The sequence below is a fragment of the Condylostylus longicornis genome, unplaced genomic scaffold (genome assembly GCF_029603195.1).
Source record: "Condylostylus longicornis isolate FDR11 unplaced genomic scaffold, ASM2960319v2 ptg000004l, whole genome shotgun sequence".
Taxonomy (NCBI): domain Eukaryota; kingdom Metazoa; phylum Arthropoda; class Insecta; order Diptera; family Dolichopodidae; genus Condylostylus; species Condylostylus longicornis.
The window spans coordinates 3,071,189-3,095,131 of NW_026577973.1; the positions used below are offsets into that span (position 1 = coordinate 3,071,189).

The 23,943-nt window shown below is 23.8% G+C and overlaps 1 protein-coding gene across 2 annotated transcripts in view; it reads left to right on the forward strand.

Annotated features, from left to right (window-relative positions):
• The window catches only part of LOC129612864 (uncharacterized), a 186,362-nt gene that overhangs the window by 69,462 nt on the left and 92,957 nt on the right, over positions 1-23,943 (forward strand). For both annotated transcript variants that reach the window (XM_055526660.1, XM_055526670.1), the window contains exons 5-8: positions 10,369-10,578; positions 10,685-10,830; positions 14,003-14,153; positions 20,864-20,994. In XM_055526660.1, the coding sequence (XP_055382635.1) occupies positions 10,369-10,578; positions 10,685-10,830; positions 14,003-14,153; positions 20,864-20,994 (638 nt within the window). The remainder of the gene's footprint in view (positions 1-10,368; positions 10,579-10,684; positions 10,831-14,002; positions 14,154-20,863; positions 20,995-23,943) is intronic.

Consider the following 23,943-nt stretch of genomic DNA (forward strand, 5'->3'; position numbering starts at 1 on the left):
CATATTATTAACGGCAATAAAGTGAATACTATTTTATAAAAATTTTAATTTTCATATTAAAAAATAAAAATTTTTAAAACATTATTGACAATTATTGACAATAACTACTACCAATCCCTTAAAAAAACATGCCAAAATATCAAAAATGTTTTCATATTTTCTTAACTTCTAATTAAAATTGCAAAAGATTTAAATAAAAATAACTGGCTGTTAAGTGTGTCGGTATCAAATGTTACCTACACTATAAAAAAAGTCTTTATCACTCTCTTAGAAATTTAAATTCAAATAGCTTACATTTTTATTCAAACATTGATTTTAAAGTCTTACGCAAGCAAACTTTTATGTATTCGTACTTCATATACACATTATAATTCTTATATTGTTTATTTCCGACATTAAAATGTACTTTATCGTGAACACGATAACATAATTCTTAAAATTTAAGCAACCCTTGATGTAGCTGAACAATATTATGTATCTATTTAATTTACATCTTCATTTACAAATATGACATTTTCCACTTATAGATTGAATAACTACATAAATTAAAAACGTGAAACAGAAAAAAATGTTAAAATGTTTGTATATTACTTATTCACAATATTCTCATTTGAAATTAACACGAAAACAACAGAAATTAAAAAAAGCAAAAACTGAAATTGCAAAGTATTAAGTTGCGAGTTAATTATATGGAGAAAACGGATGTATAATTAAAAAACCGTTAAACAAATTAATATGGTTAAATAAAGAAGCACATTATTCATAGTAAATCAATAGTCTTATTAAATACTTAATCGATATAAATTCAATTCTACATCAACAATTAAATTCTACATCAACAAGGTATTGGTTTCGAGTTGTGGATCAATTTTCTGAAAGTAAAATCATTCAACATAAGTTTCCGAATTTTCATATTTTCTCACCACGAGCTTATCAACGCACCGCTTTTTTTATATCTAAATCAAAATCTAAATTTTTAAGCAAAAGAACAAAGAAGTTAAGAGTCTGAAATAAAATTTTCAACAGTTTTTATTAAAGAAAGTTGTCATATGAAAACAATCTAGTAGAACACAAATGCAATTTGTAAATTTAAAAATAAGTTTTTAAGCATTTAAGACAAAATTGATTAGTATTCAAATTGTTCCAAATTTTAAAAAATATTTCTACTCTCTTCGATGAGAAATAAATTATACCAAGACTGTTTTTTGTTGCCGTTAATGGCCAAAGCCTGAAAAAAAAGTACTTTTTTTAAATAGTCTTTTTTCCTTTGGAAATTTTCGCTTTTTCCTTTTTCTACAATTTTCTATTCTTCAATATTTTAATCTTTAATTTCCAACATGCAAGGAAAGAAGGCGAATTGAGTAAAAATAAATTAAATTAAAATTTTTTTAAATTTCTTGAAAATGCACTTGACAAAGAAGTAATTACATTTAACAGCAAAAAAAAAATACAATAACATAAAAGTCTTTTTGATATTCACTCGTCTTTTTATTGGTATTTCGTGTACTATGTAATTTGAATTAATTTCAATGTTTGCATGCTTTCAATAGGTGACATTTTGTCAATCACATATACTTAAGTATTGATATCTTTAAAATGTAATTAAAAAACATAAAAAAGATAAAATTATCAAAAGAAAAACTCAGAACGTAACTATGCAATTATGTCCGTGTCTACTCATCGTATAACTGGTAGGTACTTAAAATTTTATGAAAACAGTATAATTTTTATCATCCTTAATTTTATTTTTGTTCATCTATAAATAAATACATATACGTACAATAAAAATACTCGTATATTCTGTATAAATGATAGTTGATACATTAAATTGAGTGAAATTGGAATTTATTTGTGCTACATGCGTACTTACAAACATAATGTATGTACATTTGTTTACAGTTATGGTGCCGTTCATCTTGTTGTATTATGATTATGTCGACTGTCGAAAATATAATTGGATATTGGTTTAAAAATTAAATAAATTAGGTTGAATACTTGAAAATGCCATTAAATTTTCAAAATGATCAAAATGACAATATAAGGACTAATGCAAGAAATCTACCCGATAAAATTAACATACAATTAAAATATCAGAATAATTAAAGTACTTCAATATTATAATTACAATTGAATGACAAGCAATTTATTTAAGGTTAAGTGATATCAAATTCAAAGAAATTCAATTGTAGTTTTATTCGATTTCATTAACGGAACATAACAAATATATGGCCAGTATAATCAAAATAACCTTTATTTTTAGAAATTGACTGTCTTTTGATTAATAATTAAATTGATCGCGACTGATTTTGGTTACTACATGTGAATAATATATGCAATATTTAGTCTTATTATGAATTAACTCTTTTAATTTCCACTCCGAATAATTTAACTATATTTGCTTAAATTTTATTTTAATTATAACGTAAACTCCATTTTCGAAAATATTTTTTATTCACTTTATTGCAAGGCAAATGCATATATGTACTTGTTTAGTTTAATTCAAAATAAGATATTACAATGTTAACGTAAACGGTTTCAAGCTAAGAGAAATAGTATCCAAATTATTAAAAATCAAAAAATTAAATTATTAATACAACTTAATTGAAAGTTTTTACTTTCTCAGAAGAACGACATATCTGAAATATGTATTCAAATTTGAATTAAAGTTTGAATTCTACCGCTATAAAGAGTATGTTGAGAATAAAAGGAGGGTGATTTGAACAACTTAGATTTGAAAAAAAAACATTAGTAGTCTTACTGCAAAAGCTTTCATAATACCTAACAGTACGTAATAATTATGTTGTATAAATAATTGCTTACTAGACTTTATTATAACAATTTTCAAAAATTTAGTAATATACTGCTATTTACACAAAATAATGCAAGAAATTTTATATTTTATATGATTCAAAAATAAGAGATTATTAGAGAAAATACTCTATTATACAAACATTTTATTTTTTAAACAACTTGTTAAGTACTTATGGTATGCTACAAAACCACAACTCATTAAGGAAAATAAATAAACAAACAAGAAATAAAATGCTTGTTGTTTCTCAAAAATAAAAATAAAACAAAAATTTCCTTTAAGAATATTTTCCATTCTCTGTCGTTGCTCTCTTCTTTTTCGTTCTTTTTATTTATTCTCTTTATTGTTTTCCTTGCAAATTAAATCAAATTTAGCGAAAAGTATACAAACAGACTAAAAAACGTAAAATCTGAAGAACAGGAAAAAAGTAAATTCATGGGCAATTAATCAATAACTTTATCTCATTTTTCATTTCTCTTATATTGTAAAGATTTTCATCATACCTTTTCTGTATACAGGTACCCGGTTTTTATTAGAAAAACTTTTATTTACCGAAGTAATTATTCACCTGAATTTTTTGAATAAATCATTTTTCTTTCAAAATGATAAACGGAAGGAAAACAATTTTTTGAAATTTCCTTCATTCTTATACGTTCAGAGTTAATCAAAATATTTTTATAAATTAACCAGTTTTAGAAACTCTTAAATATTTTTTATTTTGTTTTTGTATTTTTTTATTTTTTTTTAGAATATTAAGGAGTTTATTTAAGAGTTGATTATTATAAATTTAATGGAAATTAATTAGTGTCAACGAAAAAAAAATTGTTTTGTTTTCCCTTATATTTTTTGAATCAATCAATTTAAACTTTAAAATTACATTTTTTTCGCGAAATTTTGTTGAAATTTTCTAAATTATATTTGATATACCCATATACATATGTAAACAGAAATTTTGAACATTTTTGTAAACCTACATACCTATAAATATTTCTAATATTATTATGTATTGAAAGTATCTTGCTTAAAGCCTGCTTTCAGTGTTATTAATGTACAATATACTCGTAATGCTTATATTTTACATTTTGAGAATTTCATATGAAATTAAAAATAAATTCAAATCATTTCAATTTCCAAATTTCTTAAATCGAACATTTTTAGAACATTTTACTTGCGGTAATCAATGAAAAAATTGCAAAGCATTAGTAAAGTTTAAACAATATTAACAGATTTAATTTAAGGAAATTTTCAAGATTCTATATAGAAAGTTTGATTATTTACTACGTAAAAATTTGTTTATTGTTTTGGAACAAAAAAAAATAAATTTTTGAAAATATATTTTATATGAGACTTACTTCATTGTAATTCTTCATATCAGTGAGTTAAAATAAAGAGAATAAATTTAATATTAGTTTATTTTCTTCAGTTTAACTCTATAACCAAAAAATATATTTTTTTGGTTATTAATGACATTAATTTTTGGTTTTACTAATGACAAAGCCAATTAATGAAAATGTGGATTGGAAACGAGTAGATAATGATTTAAATTTAATTTTTTTGTGGTAAAGATCTCAAAATTTCCACTTCATTTAAAGCTTTTCATTCGCATGTTTCTTTAATGTTATATGTAAATAATAAGCAAAGGCAATCATATGTGCCTTAATGATTGGGTATTGATAGAGCTTTCATACAAAATTTGCTCTTAAACATTACTCTTTATTTTCTGAAAATTATTCGAATTGTAAACGACAATATAATATATATCTAGAAACGATATAATATATATCTAGAACATTGTCATCTATATACATCTAGCATCTGTATTGTTCAATAATTTTTAAAAAATTTTCAAAACAGCAGGTCTGTGTGAATTCAAATGTGTATATTAATTTGACTAGTTTCCAAAAAGTAATATTTCATAATTTTAATATTCAAATTTCTTACGGTTAATTTGTAAATTTTCAATATTAATCCCTATTTAGTCAATGTCTTCGCTTATTTAAAGCATGTTGATTGACCTAAAATACAATAGATTATAACTGAATAAAATTTATGATTTTGTTTTGAGTAAACAAAAATATTAAAATAGGCTTAAGTTTTAAAATAAAAATAATAAAGCTAAAATGTCTAAATAAAAATAAAAACATGCTTAATGTACTGTGTTTTGCATAATATTTTCACCTTTAAATTCAGGTATATTTCATGCATTTAGAGGAAATAGTTTACGAAAGAATTGCATAGTTGTTACAGTAATTTTAACACGATTTAAAATCTGATATTAATGCTAAAGTAATAAAATATATACACGTATATCAATTTCAAATAATTCCCTGATATTTTTAACTGATATACATAGAAGAACGTTAACTTTATTTTGCAATCGTATTTTAAACAAAATTTTATTACTTTATAATTTATACGCTCCAAAGATCTTTTTTACCGTAGTCATATATTAGACAAATCGTATATTAAAATTTTCTCTTGTCATGTAATTGTTGTTGTTATTGTATTGTTGTTGTTGTTTATTTCTTTCTAGAATTAAAATTATCCTTTTTTGCTTTTTTATCCTTATATATATTGTATTTTTATATATGTATTTTTTTTATTATTATTGTCTTTTATATTTGGTTTAGTCGTCGTTACTGTGATATTATAACATGCATATATCAGGTGATTGCAGTACATTTTGCAATTTAGGGCATATTATTTCAGATTTTATTAAAAAAAAAACATTGAAACCGAAAATGTTAAAAAAAATAAATGGGTTTTTTTTGTGTGTTACTAACTGTATTTGTTTTTCTTTTATGTTTTGTAATCCCATGCATTTTTCTTTACCTACACTGTAATAAATACGTTTAAATTTTGATTGTACATGAAAAAAATTACATAGTCAACTGCATTGTCTTTTGTTTTGTTAGTTTACAACAACGTACGGTAACGTTTTATGTACATGGGTACGTACTTACATCTTATACAAATATGGTGAAATATTTTTAATACAATGTTATGTACACGAATTATTACTGCATAAAGTTTTTCTGGTTCAGTTTGACAAACCTGTTCATGTAGAAGTTCGATATCTATCTAAAGTACAATATTTAGAAAACGAATGTAATAATACGATAATAGTTTACTTTATACGGTTTCTTATGCAGAAATTCAATAACTGTCAATAAATAATTATTATTCGAGTAACAATTTGCTATCCGCATAATTATTCAAATTAAAAATGTACATCCATGTTTTCCATAATTTAATGCATAAACTTTAAATAGAAGCTTGCAAAAATTGAAGTTTCTAATTTTCAAAAAATTATTATATATTTTTCATAAAGTTCTTATAATAACAATGTTGCTGCCTCGATTCGCCTAGCCGTCAACAACCGATAGATTTTACAGTCTAAATAACAGTCTGCACATGTATTGTATGATCTTTTACAAAACTGTTATACATTATGTAAGTATAACTGTATAAACATGAAGTATATATTTGAAGATGCCAAATTGCTATTCTCATTGTTTGAAAGTATAGACTTACATACTGAAATATACTTTATAGATATAGATTTTTAATAAAATTTTACCTTATGCAACGCCTGATAATATGCAAGGTTTTCAAATTTTTCGACCACTAGTGTATTTTGTCAAAAATACAATGGTAAATTGTTTGGTATAAAAAATGGATGACATTTGGATAAACATTTGAAATCCGGTTTTTTCTTTGTCCTCTATTTTCGTTTTTGTCTTTATTTGTAGTATTTTGCTTTTGTTTTTTACCTTCCATATTTTAGTTTCATTTTTTCTTATTTAAGATTTTTAGTAATTTTATTTTTTTTTGTCATTTTTGGTAATACATCTTTCTACTTTTCTTTTATTTTTTCGGCTTCTCTTCTTTTAAGCTGTTCACTCTCTTTACTTTTTTTATTAAACTGCTTGAATAAAATAGAATGTATGGAATACGTGCATAAAATGTGTGCATATTTTAAGTATACTTAGGTATACCAAATTTAAAAGAAAGCGGAAAAGATTTGAATTGCGCTGATGTATTAAAAAAATACAAAACGGTAGTTGCACAAAATCCAATATTTCTCTGTCAACGTTAGAAATTCAGTTTAGGGATAAGATATCAAATAATACTTTGGAAAGAAATAAAGGAAAACAAAATAATGAATTATATTGGTATATACGTATGTATGTGCAAAAAAATGAATACATGCTATAGAAAAAAATTTAAAATAAATTTCTAAAAAGTAAAATGAATAAAAAAAACGGAACTTCTAAGAAAATGAAGACTACGAATCAGAAAACGAACGTGTCTTCATTTTACTTCTGTCTTACAATTTTTAAAACTTTTTAAAAAAATTTATTTTTCACATTTTTTTCTGCCATGCCGCATCTTCTTGTAATAATACATTATAATATGTTTATACACGATATTGTATACATATGTATGTATAAATATTTATGTATTTCACAGAAATTTTATTTTCTTCTTGTGTGTCAGTTACATCTTATGCAATTTAATATTAGTTGTACAACATTGTTACCAGAATTCATAACTGCTGATCGAAATGAATTGAAAAATAAGAAAATTTCAAATGATTCATATAAGAACGCTATTTTTTCAAATCTAAAATATTGTTAAAATTCTAATGATTAAAAAGCAAAATAATGATGACTTGATCAAATTTAAATGATTTCTTTTGAATAAAGCATGTAAAAATATTGTTTTTAATTCAATCCATTGAAAATATTTCAAAAATTGAATTGATAAGTAAAATATAACAGTAAAGAAGACATTTAATAACTCTTTAATCCTAATTTTCAAAATGTACTTCAAAATTTTAGTGGAATATCGTCTCTATTTTCAGATCCTTATATTGAACATTCTACCTTAATTGCTAAGCTCCACATGAAAAAGTATGTGTAGGTAGTTCGTCAAAACTGTTTGTGTTCAATTCATAAAATATGAAAATAATTTCGGGTTCCAACACATGTTTTGAAATTGCGGCTTTCTCTATATTATATTACTCAACTTTAGGATAAATTAATATTAAATTATTTTTTATTAAATTCAAAAAATATTCAATCAATCCCTAAAACCATATAGTTACATAAAAAGCTTCATTTATTTTTCATTTTATTTATAAATATGGTAAGCTTAAAACGCATTACAGAAAATACCAAAATGATTTTTTTTTAACGCCATTTTATTATATGAATATAAAATCTTTGGTAAAATAATGTTGAGTGAACAAATTTTTACTAAAATACAAAAAAAAAATAAACAGAAAAAAAAACAAAGATCTATGCAAATTTTCTCTAGGATATACAAATATAAATGGCACGAATGATGTTAGGTATTTATGCTAAATTTGTTTCCTGATTGTATTCTAGGGCAAACTACAATATTTACAGAAACACTTTAATGTTATACATAATGTATGTATAGTATTGAGACAAAAATTTATATATAAACAAATGTATGCATATATGAATGAATGTAAAGTACATTATATTTAAAATATTTGCTTTTATAATAAAAATTCATTCATACATAATATATGTATGTACATAGGTACGGTGGATGAACCTTTAGTACGTGTACATTCATGAATATAGATTTGAATTCTTACTGTGTAAGGAATAGTGGTTATTATTTTACTATTCTTAAAATGTTACTCAGGTTATCTCGTACTAGTGGATACATACGGACGTATATATATTTTATATTCCTTTACGATTTCCGTTTTTTTTAATATTACATATTGTATATATAAAATGAAAACGGATCATCAACACAACTATTTTAATAAATGTACATATATGTATGCATACACATACAAATTTGCGTATAATGTAAATGAATGTACACATACATTTATAGATAAATTTATGAGGATAAATTAGTCATGAGTCGGTGGGTTTAAATGGGTGAACAAATTTGCTGTCTGTTACAATATTACGCTGAATAACTTTTGTATTATTTGAAATTTATATAAAAAAGAAAAATTAATTTTTTTTTCTACATAGATTACTAGAATTTTTTAAGCATTTTTATATTATTGCTTTTAAATTGTTTCGTATTCTAATATTAGAAATATTAAAAAAAATTAAATTAAAATGAAATTTGTGAATTATTTATTGAATATTTTACATTAATGTTGAATTTCAATTGAAAATAAATTTTATTTGAATATTGGGACTATGTAGGTATGAGAAATTTTTATTTTTCATAATTAATAATTAATAAATCAAAGAAATTTAAATTAAATTGGGAATTTAAAAGTTCTTATAATAATATAAAAAGTAGTTCAAATTCGTGAATGATTTTTTTCTGAAACTAATGTGATTTTAATAGATTATAATGTTTTCGATCTATGTGTTCAATTTTTTGGATTAATTTAGGTAATTGGTTAACAAATTTTCACAATCTTAAAAATTAATGTATAAATATCACAATATCTAGCAAATATGGTTATTTGACTTTAATGATTATTTGAAAATTTTTATTCAAAATAAAATCACAAAAATTCGAAAAATTTTAAGCAATTCTGTTTTCCTTTTTTTCGCTGAATTCAGTTTCTCGTTAGGTTTTAAAGCTATTTTTGTCTTATAATTTGGAATCAGTTTTAAATTTTAACAGTTTATGAATATCGTTAATAATTTTATTTTATTTCAAAATTTCACAAGTAATATTAATTTTATTTCCCCTATATCTCCAATATTACTTAAGGTTTATCGAATTTTTACAAAAAAAAAAAATGTTACGATAATCGTCCTCTTAATCAAAAATACACTCGTCATGTTCTGACTAAATTATTCAGTAACAAAGTTAATTCAATAAAAGTTTGAAGTCTTAAAATTTGGACTAGTTGCCGTGAATGTTTAAAAAATTGCCGTGAATGTTTAAAAAATACATTTGTATTTGAAAAAATGTTAAGTCACGTGCGTTTTAATCTACTGGTGATTATTATTGATATAATTTATACTATTGAAATAAATAAAAATCTATTGGAAAAATTCCTAAAATGTATTTACACAAGCATAATTTAATAATACAAATTACCACATATACAAAAAAAAATCATTCAATTTCAATCTACTTCAACAATTTTATTTTAGCTCACGTCAAATCAATTAACTGCTTACCTTAAAACTTTTTAAACTTAAATGCTCCCTGTAAAATAATTAATATATTATGTATATATTATAAGTATTTACAAGCACATAGTTCATGTGTATTAGTGCTATTTGCTATATAAAAGAATTTTTCTTAATATCTTTTAAAAATTTTCTTAATATTCTTAAACAGTTCTTATCTTTGCGAGTAAAAACTTTTCTTTTCGTTTCATGGATATTTTTTTTTCCTTATTTTATAAGAAAATATTCAATTACTTAGCAAAACTTAACTATTACTTTGCAGATTATAAAAATTTACTTTCAAAGATTTTCAATATTTCTATAATATAAAAATAAAAAAAAAATCCCCACAAAATTAAAGCAGCTTAAAATGAGATAAAATTAAAAATAAAATTTTGTTTTTATATAAACTTTTTACAGGGCGACCTGAACCAGCTGTTACGTGGTTTAATGGATCACAGATGATAATGTCAGGTGGTAATGGTGTATCAATGGGTAGACATGTGACTGTTAATCGTTTAGAAGTCAATCATATTAGTCGAAATGCATTAAATTCAACATATAAATGTCAAGCATCAAATACAAAATTAGTTCCGCCAGCAGAGAAAAATATTCGAATTGAAATGTTATGTAAGTTAAAATACAAAATGTTAGATTATTTTAAAAATTAAGAACATCAATTTTGAATTTTTTAAAATTTTAACAAAAATTTTTAATTTTTGTTTAAATTTTATAGTGAAACCTTTACATGTAAATATATCTGAAAAGCCTAAAGTTTTAATATCGGAAGTTGAATATAATTTGACATGTTACGTTGGTGGTTCAGTTCCAGAAACAGACATTAAATGGACTCAAAATAATCGGCCATTTAAAAGGGGGAAGGTAAAGTATTGCATATTTTTATAATATTGTTATTATGAGCCTTTTAAAACATACACACATGCACACAATAATTTCTCATAAAACTATCGCCTTACAAATAAACTTGTTACATTACATGCCCTTGAAATTAGATGCCTATTGCCACACAAAAACTTATTATTTAAAATTAATAAACAAATAGCAATTAAGTTTAATTTATATATATAAACTGCATTCTATTTTAAATTATAGACCACATACTTCAATACATACACATACTTATATAGAACAAAAAATAATTATGTAATATAATTGTTTACATTTTCAACTATGTTGAAGTAAGCTGAGTAAACTGAAAATTTATTTAATGAAATTTTATTTTAATTTGCTAAAATTACACTGTTTTACAAATGTGTTTAAAGTAGAACGTGGCAAGAAATTGATGTTAAAATTGGTGTTAATTTGGTGTACTATAATTCATAAAATATTATTTATCACAAACCAAAATTATTACACAAGCATTCAGTATTATTAAAGAACAATCTCAAAAATACAAAACTTAATATTCAATTTTGGACAATTTTCACTTTTTAAATCAATGTTTTCCGCTATAGTCAATTAAAATTCATATACAAAATTTCAATATACATACATATTTCATAAAAAAAATATGAAATTTCCAATTTCATTCATCCAGAAATTTATTACTGAACTTAAATTTTAAATTTTCTTTTGAATTGAATTCCATTCGGTATAATTAAATTTAATTAAAATTTTTATTATGAAAAATCGACTCTTAATATAATTTATATTTTCAAATTAATTTTAAAATAATTAATTAGTCCCAACATTCGCCTCCACTTCCATAAAGTTATTAAATTTCATTTTTAATAATATTAAATGATTTTTGAATCTCCATTTTGAAATGATATAAAAAAAAAGAAGCACAACCAAAAAAATTTCTCTTCACTAAAATTAAATTGTTAAAAAATTATTTAATTTTTTGTTTCTTTTGTTCTTTGTTGTTTTTTTTTTTTATTTCATTTCTTATTATCCTTTAATACAAAGATATGATTTCCTTGGATCTCTTAATATCTTTCCTCGTAATTTTGGTTTTTATATTCTTGTGGAAATGTAAAAATGAACGTGCTTTCACTTTATTTGACTTTAAATCCCTTTCATTATTTTATTTATCAATCTCCTAATTTTTCTTTTTAGCTTCTTATTTTATATTTTTCTTCGCATTATTTTCATATATTTTATATATTTCAATGTATATATATAATGTAATGTACCTACATATTAAGACAATACTTATGTGTAAGGAAACACAATCTTTTATATCTTAAAAGTATATTATATTATGTCTTATAATATAAAATATAACAATATCAAATTAGACAATATTGTACTTCTCAGGGGTAACAATATGAAACAAGTATATAAAAACAAAAAAGAAAGAAAGTTAAACCCATATATACCAAAACACACAAAATATATAAAAAAAAAAAACAAAAATAAAATAATAATAAGAAATAAAATATTTAACTCTCCTTTAGTCCTTATAATCGAAAAATGAGTCAACAATAAGAAAAAAAAAATTACATTGTATAAGTAAAGAAAATGAAAAAAATATCATGAACAAAATGTAACAAAAAAAAAAACGAAAAATGGTTGTAAACAATCGTGAAAATAATCTGAAGCATTTTGTAGTATTTTTATTTCAATTACAATGATTCGTTGAACAAATACCTTTATTCCCTCAAATCACTTAGAAAACAGAAAGAAAAAGAAAAAAAATTATATTCTCATATAAAAAAAGTAAAAACCGCTACATATTTTCCTCAAGAGGGTTATCTTCATTTTAGTATAACATAAAACAAATTTGAAAATGGAAAATTATAGCTATAAAATTTGAAAATATAATACTAGTCAAGTAAAAACTACATTTAGAAGTAACGCTCCCACAAATTAGCAAAAAAAATTTGCAATCTACTTGCTCCGATACATTGTAAATATATTTTGTAATTTATTTGCAAATTTTAAAAAAAATTTCTTATTTCTGCTCTGTCGCGTTTTAAATATTTTTCAGACCGATTATACTTTCCAAGTCAATGAATATTATTATATCAGTATAAGTTATGCTCTTCAATTACTTTGGTCTTACTTACCATTATACATATGTATTAGGTTTGAGTTCGATATACGAATTATTGTACTCTGCTGAATGCAATTTGAAATAAGGTAAAAGTAAAAAAATAATTAATTTTTTTAAGGACAATATTGTGTTAAAAATTGTTTTTTAACACAATTCTACCTATAGAATAGAATTCTATAGGTAATTCAATAAGTTTTCAAAATGTAATTTACACGCATATTTCAAATTTTAGGAAAATTATAATTAAATATATAATTAGAAGATTTTTCTTAATTGCAAGATATAATGTAGTAAATAATACTCGTAATTCAAAAGATGTAAATTTGGTTCAGCTCTCGAAATTCAATATACATGAAAAAATTGTCGGTTTATTAAATTATCCTATGAACACAAATGTCTAAACTATCACCTGCCTTTTCACCATATACGAAATACTCGAGCAAAGTATTTGTAGCATTTCAGCAAATTGTTTCATCGTTAGAGAAAATTGTTTCATCGTTAGAGACATATGGAAATTCGATTGTCGGAAAAGGCCTAATTGCTATTTCAAAAATTCGTTAATTCATTATTTTCTTTAAAGTAAACTCTAATATTTAATATCTCTACCAAAATTGGTTTTGGATCTTTTAAAATTAAGAAACAGGAGTACACTGAATTTCAGACCGGCAGTCGGATATATCGTTAAAACTATTTTATTTACGTTTTCTCATGAAAAAAAAAACAATACTGTATAGAAAATTCAATATGCAAAATACCGCAAATGCCGGTCGGTCTTTTCATTACTAATTTCTAATGATGCTTTTAAATTAAATTATTTTAAAAACTGAATAACATTGGAAATACTTAAAAAACGTACAATTAAAAATACTAAAGGACAGAGATTACACCATAAGATTGACATTTTCTTAAAATAAAGAACATGAAAAAACAATATTTTCTCTTTTCACTTCATTTTGCTTTTGTTATACATTTTTTGTTTTAAATTTTTTATTCTTGTACTTTTAAATTCTCATCATTTATTTCATCATCTTTCAGATATATTCCATTCAAAATGGTAGTATTGTAACATCAATTTTAACATTTCGACCAGTACCAGAAGATGATGGCACTATACTTAAATGTGAAGGATCTAATCCACGTCTTCCTAATTCAGCTTTAGAGGATTCAATTTTATTAAATGTTATGTGTAAGTATTAAAAACATAAGAACAAATTTTTTTTTAGTTTTATATTTTGTTTTTATACTTTAAGCTGTTATTTTTTATGGTATTTTACAGTTATTTATTTTAATTTTATTGCAATGGTAAATAAATAAGTATATTATATATGTATAGATTTCATTTATGTATAAGAAAGAAAAAAGAAAAATCCAATTGAATTTAAAAGCAATAATATAAAAAGTTTTTAAATTGAAAAATATTCGAATTATTGAATTACATACTTATAGAAATTAAAACAAAAGAAACAAAAACATGCACATTTAATATCAGGGGCATGCTCAAATAGAAAGTTTCACAAAACTTTGAGAAAAAGAAAAATTCTCCTTGAATCCTTCAAATAATACACGTTGTGCAAGGAAATTCTTTCAATATCGCACGAAAACATTCAATAAAATATTAAAAAATAAAAAACAAAGACATACAAAAATAAAAAAATTTTATGCGGTATAACATAAAAGCGCATCCAATTTAATTATAAATAAATTTTTGATTTCGTAAAAAAAATATTTGAAAAAATAAATTCTTATAAAGTTGAATTTTATTTTCAATACTTTGTATTAAAGTGTTAAAAATAATTTTTTATTTTTCTTATTTTAAGAATAAGATACTCCAATATAAGAATTGTTGTTCCTGATCAATATAATAACAGTCGTCATACGAAGGTCCCATATTTTACGGCGTAATAATCTCCTATACGGGGAGCGCCCTCGGACACCGCCCATCAATATTTTAGGTTGAAACTTATGCCATAGAACTGTTTGCTCTAGAATGGATCAGAAGGAATATCAAAAGGAGCAGGATATTTACTATGTCGGACAGTAGGACCGGTCTTGGAGCCTTTTCCTCTGATGTAGTAGGATTCAGGCTACTGAAAGAATGCGTTGATAGTCTTGATGTCCTGGCTAAGCACAACAGGTTAACGTTAATACGGGTGGCAAAACACTACGGAATAGATAAGAATGAGAGAGCTAATGGTATCGCTTGAAGGGAAGCAGTGGTTCTTTTCATAGGATTGGGAGGAGCGGGCCAGAGTTGAACATCGGAACAGCTTTCCCGGCCTGCCACACTCTAAGAAATGTATGCCTCCTTTAGACTTAAGAGACAGAAACTTGCCATAATTCGTAGTTCATTGATTTGAGGCTCTTGGTGGATGCCTTCAGTATAGACACTGACCCTCGATAGGCCATTGGAAAAGAGTAAGCAATGCGGGATGCGGTTTGTCAGAGGCCTAGGTATAGGGCCAATCTAGATGGGTACGGGAATCACTATAGATCCTATAGGTCGACGTGAGAAGAGCTTAAGGGCCTCTGTAACCGAGGGTGAAAAAAAACATCCCATATTAGCAAATAAGCATTTTGGAATTAAAATAAGAATATTGGGAAATTATATTGTGTATTGACATGAGTCCTACAAGAAAAGAATTTTTTAATTTCTATTTCTAATTATAAATCTCAAAATATGAAATCGAAAACTTTTTGGGCCATAATATAAAAAAATCAAATATTTTTTTATTATTTGAAAATTTTCCAATTAGTTAAGAATTGTTATTTAAGAAAATCAATTAACAAAGTAAATTAAAACAGTATTGATCTTTATCATATTTGTCTAATAGTTAAACCAGATCATTTATGAATTATGAGCATATTTTTCATATACATTTGTTTTATATTGCTTATATAACATTTTTTTTCGAGGAATTCAAAATCTTCAAATGTTTCTTATGTGGAATAACACGTTTTTTAGTCAAATGTATAATGTGTAATTATTGTTAATGACTTAAAACAAAACGTGTTTCGAGAATATTTGATTTAAGACCTTGAACTTCGAAATATGTAAGTACTCGTATGTAGAAGAATGATTTTCGAGTTAATTAAAGTTGAATCTTTAAATTTCATTTGAAGAAAGATTATATTAAATAACTAAACGAAATTGAAGAAGTATACGAGATGAAATTATTAAATCTCAAAATCTGAAATTGTCTCTCAAACACAACGTCTAACTATAAAAGTAATTTCTTGCCAAATATTGTTTGAATATCCCTTCGAAAATTTTTAATTTTTTTGATAACGAGTTAATCTTATAATTTAATACCTACTATGTATTAAATTATAAGATTAACTCGTCAATACCACAAATTTAAAAGCTAGACATTAAACATTTTTTTAAAACACCTTTAATTTATTTTTTCTGTCATATATTAAATTTATTTTTTACGTTAAATATGGTATTAAAAATCATGTTGCTTTTACGCAATCATTGTTGCAACAGACATTATACTGATAAGAAATGATTTGATTGATTTTTCCAGATAAATGAATTCGTTAAATATAAAACGCTGTCAGCAAAATATAAATGTATAAAAAATATTATTAAAATTAAATTATAACTTCATCATAATTTTATAATGTTCATAAGTATGTACATAAAATATATGAAAATATAATAATAATTAAACTCCCAACTACCACAATTACATTTGCTAAAATGGAAAATAGTTTTAAATATAATGTGAATGCAGTATTCCAATATTATAAAATAGGGCGTCATTTATAACAATTTATGAATTCCAACTTGTAATAGTCTTTCCAAACAAGTTAAAGTAGAATGTGTCTATGTAATATTTCTCTTTTGTATTGCACATTTTTAATAGGTTTAATTTTCGATTGCAAAAAAATTGAGTTGATTGAAATCTTGATGATTTTAAATGCTAAATAATTTTTGAAAAAATGTAAAATTTAAACAACGAAGCTAATTATGTCAAAATTTCAATTTAATCAACTTTAAAATTAAAATTAAAATATCTAAATGTAAATTAATATTTCAGTATAATAAAATTAAAAAAATGTAATGTATGTAAGGTGCTTTAGGTTTAGTGTATATCAAATTTCTAACGCAAAAACAATTTATTTTAAAGTTAATTTAAGTTCGAACAGACAATAATAACAAAAAAATTATTATGAAAAACAAAAATAATAATTTATTTAACATGCTAATTCATTAATAATTTATTGATTTTAATATTATGTGCATTTAATCTAATGAATAATTCATACACATAATGAATTTTCATTTAATAATCAATTATTTTTATTATTATTTATAATTATTATTTAATTAAATTATAAAAAATTTTCTTCTACTAATTGCATATTGATTTCTAAAAAAACTTTTTTTATGCCCCAGTAATTTTAATTATGCTTGTATGACTGATAGTATTTTGAGTTTTAATTTTAATGTTCCTGCTTTTTTTTTTGGTTAGTTTTAAATATTTTAAAAAAATAATCAATTTGAGGTGAATTAACTAATTAACTATGTATGTAAAATTAATTTTATTTATTAGCATTACTCTAACCGCCCGTCCGTGCGTAGGATCATTTTCTTCTACAACCCTGAAGATAGAAACCTGAATTTAACGTAAATTTACAAATATGTTCATAGACCTATACTAGAGACTTATTTCCGGATAAGAAATTTTTTACCTATCTCCCCCCATCTAAAAGTTATAGACCCTCAAAGACCTCAAAATGGCATTTTTTGACGACATAAGTAACATACCACTGCAAATTTTCGAATTTAAAATTTCTATAAATACAGAAGCTAATCATTTATGCCATGCAACAGAAAATATAAATTTAATTAAAAAATGTAAAAAGAAAATATAAAGAACTTTTCAATTTGCATATGTTAAGAAATTTTATCACAAACAGTTACCCTGACTGATTTTCGAAAAAATTCTTAAAGAAAATAGATTTGGGAAACCATTTTAACGGCGCATACATTCTTATGTAATATAATAAGCGACAATATATTTTGTGACAAATATTATTTTGTTACAATATTAATAAAAAAATGATAACATTATTTTAATCCAATTTTTAAAAATTTAAATCCGATGAGCTTGGCGCTTCTTAATTTTGTTCTAAATTCCAGTTTTCTCTACATATTTTGTGTTTGTACGTTTTGCCAAAATTTAGTACATATTACATACTTAGTTTAATTAGCTCCGATATTTTCTCAAATACCCAGAAGTCATACATTCAAGTAAAATTTAATTTCGAAAGTAAATTGAAGATTAAATTAAAGTACGTAAAAGAAAGAAATGTTTAAAATCTTACGCGTTTAAATGTACTTTCGAAAATTAAAGGTACAACCATCATGTTAAAAATTATTACTAAGCACACAATGTAAAATACACTTTTAATGCGTATTTAAAAGTTTGTATTAAATAATTTTCAAAAACAGGTAATAAGAGTAACGCAATATTATTAAAATTTATAATTATAATTAAGGAAACTATTATTAAAACGGAAAATAATAAAGAAAACGCAATTAAATTTTTATTTTTTTTTATTACACACATTTTTATTTTGTATAAGAAATGGAAAATATTTTTAATTGCTACACCAATTAATTTAACACGAAATTAAAAAATTTTGCGTGTTTTTTATATTTGTTATTAAAAAAAAAACTTCATTATTATTGTGTAAACTTAAGGTCTTAACAATTAAAAATCTATTTTTTTTTTCTGTTCATTGATCAAAGTAATTACACGTTGCTGGTAAATGTTACCTTAAAGAGCATGCATACATATGAAATGTATACTTAAAATCGTTAAAGCGTAAACATTTCAATACATGTACAATTTATTTACACAACATATTTTGATAAGAGTGTCAAGCAAAACTTCAAATCTTAATTTAAGCAGAAGTATCGGTAAAATTTTAGTACTTTTGCAGCAAATTAGTGATGCATGCTACTGTAAGCGATCTATTTATATTCAGTGAGCCACTGATCAATCATACCAAAATTTATGATTTATCAGATCAAAATATATGCTTTTTCATTAGTCATTTTAGAATTGTTTATAATAAATCAAATTATGAAAAATTTAAATATTGAGGAAAGTTCAGAAAGTCGGTTCAAATCGATAGATCCCTAGATATCAGAATTTCTTTGATAACGGAGAATTTCCTACATACCTACCTATATAATGACAAATAAAAAAAATTTGATGTTTTCAGTACATAACCGAACGCATTCTTAAAGTGTTGCATATAATTGTAAAAATTTAAAAAAAATATATTTATAATTTTTATTTAAAATTCTATGAAAGACAAAAATTAAACTTTAATGTACATAGAAAAATGTAATTTTGACTTTTAGCAGAGATTTATGTCCCGTGATTCGATTTTCCTGTAAGTTTCTTAGTTAATTTTGCTAACAAAATTGAGCGCAAAAATATTTTTAAAAGTAGAACCAAAGCGGGGAACCACAACTTTGTTAACCTAGTTAACGATTTCCGTTGTTAACCTTTTGCTTGATTGTGGATAGTACAGATATTGACACCTGATTTTCTCGAAAAGTTAATTTATCAGACGAAGCTTATAGATTTGATTTCTGGAATATCCGCTGATTATTTCCTTAAACATAGTCTTAAACGCAAAGTCAGCACGTTGTAAAGATCCAGTAATAGTAATCGAACATAACCCAAAAGTTGATCAAACCGTCTCATCCTCAAAATTTTGTAGATGAGACGGTTTGATAAATTTTTTCCAGCTGAAAATTTTTTCCAGCTGAATTAATATCATCAACGTGTACAGTTTTATGGTTTTTATAAGAAAATTTCCTATCTATTTAGTCAACTACCTGTTAAATAGGAAGTTTTTTTTTTTATTTATTAAAATATTTGAAAATGTTTTTTGAAAATATTTTTAATATTAGCTATTTCGAAAAATTCTTGTTTCCACTACGCCCAAATGTATGCTAGAATTAATTTATTTAATTAATCTGACATCAGAAAAAGTTTTACTAGTAATATAATAACAGTTAGAAAATATAATGATGTAGTCTTCCAAAAAACTGCTTTATTTATAAAGATTTCATAGCTTTACAAATCTTATACAAAGCTTACCTATATATCGACACCTTATTTTATTTTTATTTTTCCTATACTTTGTCTCGATCTCCGAAGTTTCCAATTTAAGTATTTTTTCCTAATTGAAATTTAATAGCCCCGTACTAAGTGGTTTCATTTAAAATATATATGCATAACTACTTTTTTCTTTTTTGAAAATTCATCTTGCTTCCACTTTTCTAATTAATATTTCAATACTAAAATATTTTGAATTTTTATAGCACGTACTGTGGTAGAGTTTTTCTTCACAAAATATATTTAAATTAATAAAAATTATTATTAAGTTATTAAACTAAAAAGTAATATAAATTGTACAGGAAATCCTTTATTTCTTTTTACAAAAGTATATCTTATGCTTGAATCTATATTATAATCACCACCCTGTTATTTTTTCACTTATTCAATAAAATAGGAAAAAAAACACTAATTTGATGATGGCACGCTTTTATGGTTAAAATGTAAAAAAAGCAACCGAACAGAAAAACAATAAAATTTTGAATAACAATAAATTTGAATAAAATACAAATTAATATATACATATATACATATATCTACATTACATACATTATTGTGTTATATTTGAAATGAATTTATAGATTTAAAATAGTTTTTTAATAAAAATATAAATTTAATGAAACAAATTTTTTTTTTTTCATTCTGTTTTCCTTTTGCGCTTCTACAATCCATCCATCATAACTTAATGGCATCGTTTTTGATTAAAACATTATTACACCAAAAAATAAAAAAAAATGTATACATATAGATCCACCGACGGTGACGTTATCACTGGGCTCAACATTAAAAGCGGATGATATCAAGGAGGGTGATGATGTCTATTTTGAATGTCATATCAAAGCTAACCCCAAAGAACATCGTATCACATGGTCTCATAATGTAAGTAAACTTCAATTATTTTCTCATTTTCCGTTTTTTATACAAATATAATAATATGTATACGTAAATAAAATAGAAACAGATTGTATTTTTCATATGTATATGAATGTGTATGTTATTAATAGTAAAACAAGAGGAATAACATAAGAAATACAAAAATTATTATTAAATAAAAAAAAACACAAGGAAAAAATAACCAACAAGCTGCATATAAATCAAAATTTAAGTTGCCATCATTGGGTCTGGGTATTTAATGAAATAAAATGAACGTTTTGGGGAAAATATTCAAAACGAAGTATAATACATTACCAACTCACACACACATATTTAGATGAAAAGTTTTTGTGTGTGTGCAAGAGGAAAATTTTTTCGTATAATATAATGTAGTGTGTATTGAAAATTCCACTTTGTTTTCTGTTGTTTTTCTTTTCATTCTGTTTCTTGTTTGTACACGGATGTTAACACAGCGTGCCCAGACTTTATCGTTTTATATCCACTTGTTTCTTTATTTTTGTGCATTTATTTACTGATTACATTGTTTTTTTTTTGTTTTTTAACATAAAAAAAAATTATTATTAAAGAGAAAGAAAAACTCTGTTATATATGATGAAAGTAGATCGTTTGACAAAAGGACATCTAAAAAAAAGGAGTAGTTTTTTATTATATGAATAAAAAGAAAAGGGAAACAAACAAAAAAAACGAATATTAAATGCACAAGTAGTAATAAAACACCAGGAAAGAAACCCAATAATAACGGTTAAGGTTTATTACTTTTATTATTAAATATATGTATAAATGTGTATGTATATGCGTATATATTTTAGTTTCCTGAAAAGGTTATATTATTATGAACTTGGATAATTTTAGAGAAATTAAAATAAGTTTTATAAGTAACTGGGATGATTTGAATCAATCAAATTAAAGACAAAACGTTTAGATCTAAGTGCTTTGAACAGTAGCTTATAAATCCCCTCTTTTTTGACAAATTTTTTAAATTTGATATTTAAATTTTTTGTTTTTCATAAATTAAATATTTTATTAAGCTCTTGTTTTAGAAGGCAATTTCTTAATTTTGAGAAGATAATATTCCCTTTTTTCTTTTTAACTTTACCTTCATATAATTTCTATTAAACCTAATCAATGATGACAAATTCCTTTCGAAAAGATTATGAACCGTCAATACCAGCACCATTTTTCGGAGTATCAAAATCAATATTTTATTTCAACTGTCAAATGTTTATTTATATTTTTTGTTGCTACCTCAGTAAATAACTTTCATCCAAAAGAATACTTTAAAGCAAATATTGATTCATTTCACTTCACGCTAGCTATGTTAAAGTAACTCAAACTCAAACAAAAAAACTTGAAAATTTAAATTGCTTGTTGGGTGTAATTATTTTTTTCTTAAACTTTTGAGGGCTGTTTTTACTAGACTGAACGTAATTTATGTATGATTACTCCATTACGAATATTCGGAGAAGAATTTTAGTAATTCGTAATTGACAACATGATATTCGCAATTTTTCGAATTTCAGAGCTACGAACGAAATTCATGATATGAATGATTATCTATAAAACAAAAACACTTTCAACATAATATTTAAACATTTAAAAGCAATCGAGTCTTGATTAAAAGTCAAATTTTAAAAAAATAGGAATGTGTTCATGTATTGAATATATCACTTTAGCAGCCATTCAAATGTATTTTTTGATTAAGGTATTTATTGCATTGAAACTCTAGGAATTTCAATACAATCGGGTTTTTTTTTATGGAAAACTGATACGCGTGACACTTTTTTTCTCAATAATTTCCTTCATTCTTTTTTCCATCTCTTTCTCACTTTGTCGCTTTACTTGCATATAATACACTGACTGCTACTCTTGGTGAAAAAAACAGGGAAAATATATTCCAGAAATTCATTATGAGATTTTAACTTTTCCGTTTTGTTTCTTTCTTTTTTTTTCTTCTTATTACTTTCCAAAGTTTTACAATTTTTTTTCCCATTTTTGTTTTTTTTTTTTTTTGCATACATATTTTTTTAACTAGGGTGAAGCAAAAAACAAACCAAATAAAAGAAAAAATTTGTCTCCAGCTTTTCAAACTTTTGAATACGATAAATTATTGCATTATACAAAATGATTTTTTTCCCTTTTTATCTAAAAATACACTATGCAATTATATAAATACATACAACCATACATAATTTAATATACTCTATGTAAATATACATACGTTTGTTTGTGTATATTTCATATAAGCGCAACACATCATCATTTAAATCGCTTGTTCCAATTTTTACAACATTTTCATTTTTCTCATTTTATATCGTTGGATTTTTAACTGATTCCGGAAAACATCATTATATGGTCCGACAACGTCATCAAGGATTAAAATATATATGTACATGCATTGGCAAAAAAAATTTATACAAAAAAAATTAAATAAAATTTTGTAAAAAAAAATAAAAACCAAAAGTAACCCAAAAAGTATTTTTTTATAGATTATGCTAACTATAAGAGGCCATTTTATTTGCACAGAAAAAAAAAGTGCAAATCTGTAATTTTGCTTTTAACTAAAAGTTTTAATTAAAGTTTCAAAAATAAAAACTGTAAAATTTGAAAATAAAAATAAATAAAACTTTAAGTACAGTTAAATTAAAAGAATTACAGAAAATTCGCTGTGCACTTTTTTTATTATAATAATGTTATACATATGTATTTACATATACGTATGCATACTTGTGCATAGAGTGATTTTCTTTCTAAACAGTCACAAATGTCATTGTTCTTAACATTTTTCGCCAGTTTAAGTTTTAAATTCACAAAGGTTTTATTTTACTCATTTTTATTATTATTGCAAGCACTTTTACGTTTAATATTTTTTCATGTGAACAACTTTCTTAATATGAAAATTTTTATATGTATCTAGGAATTGTATTAAAAAATTTT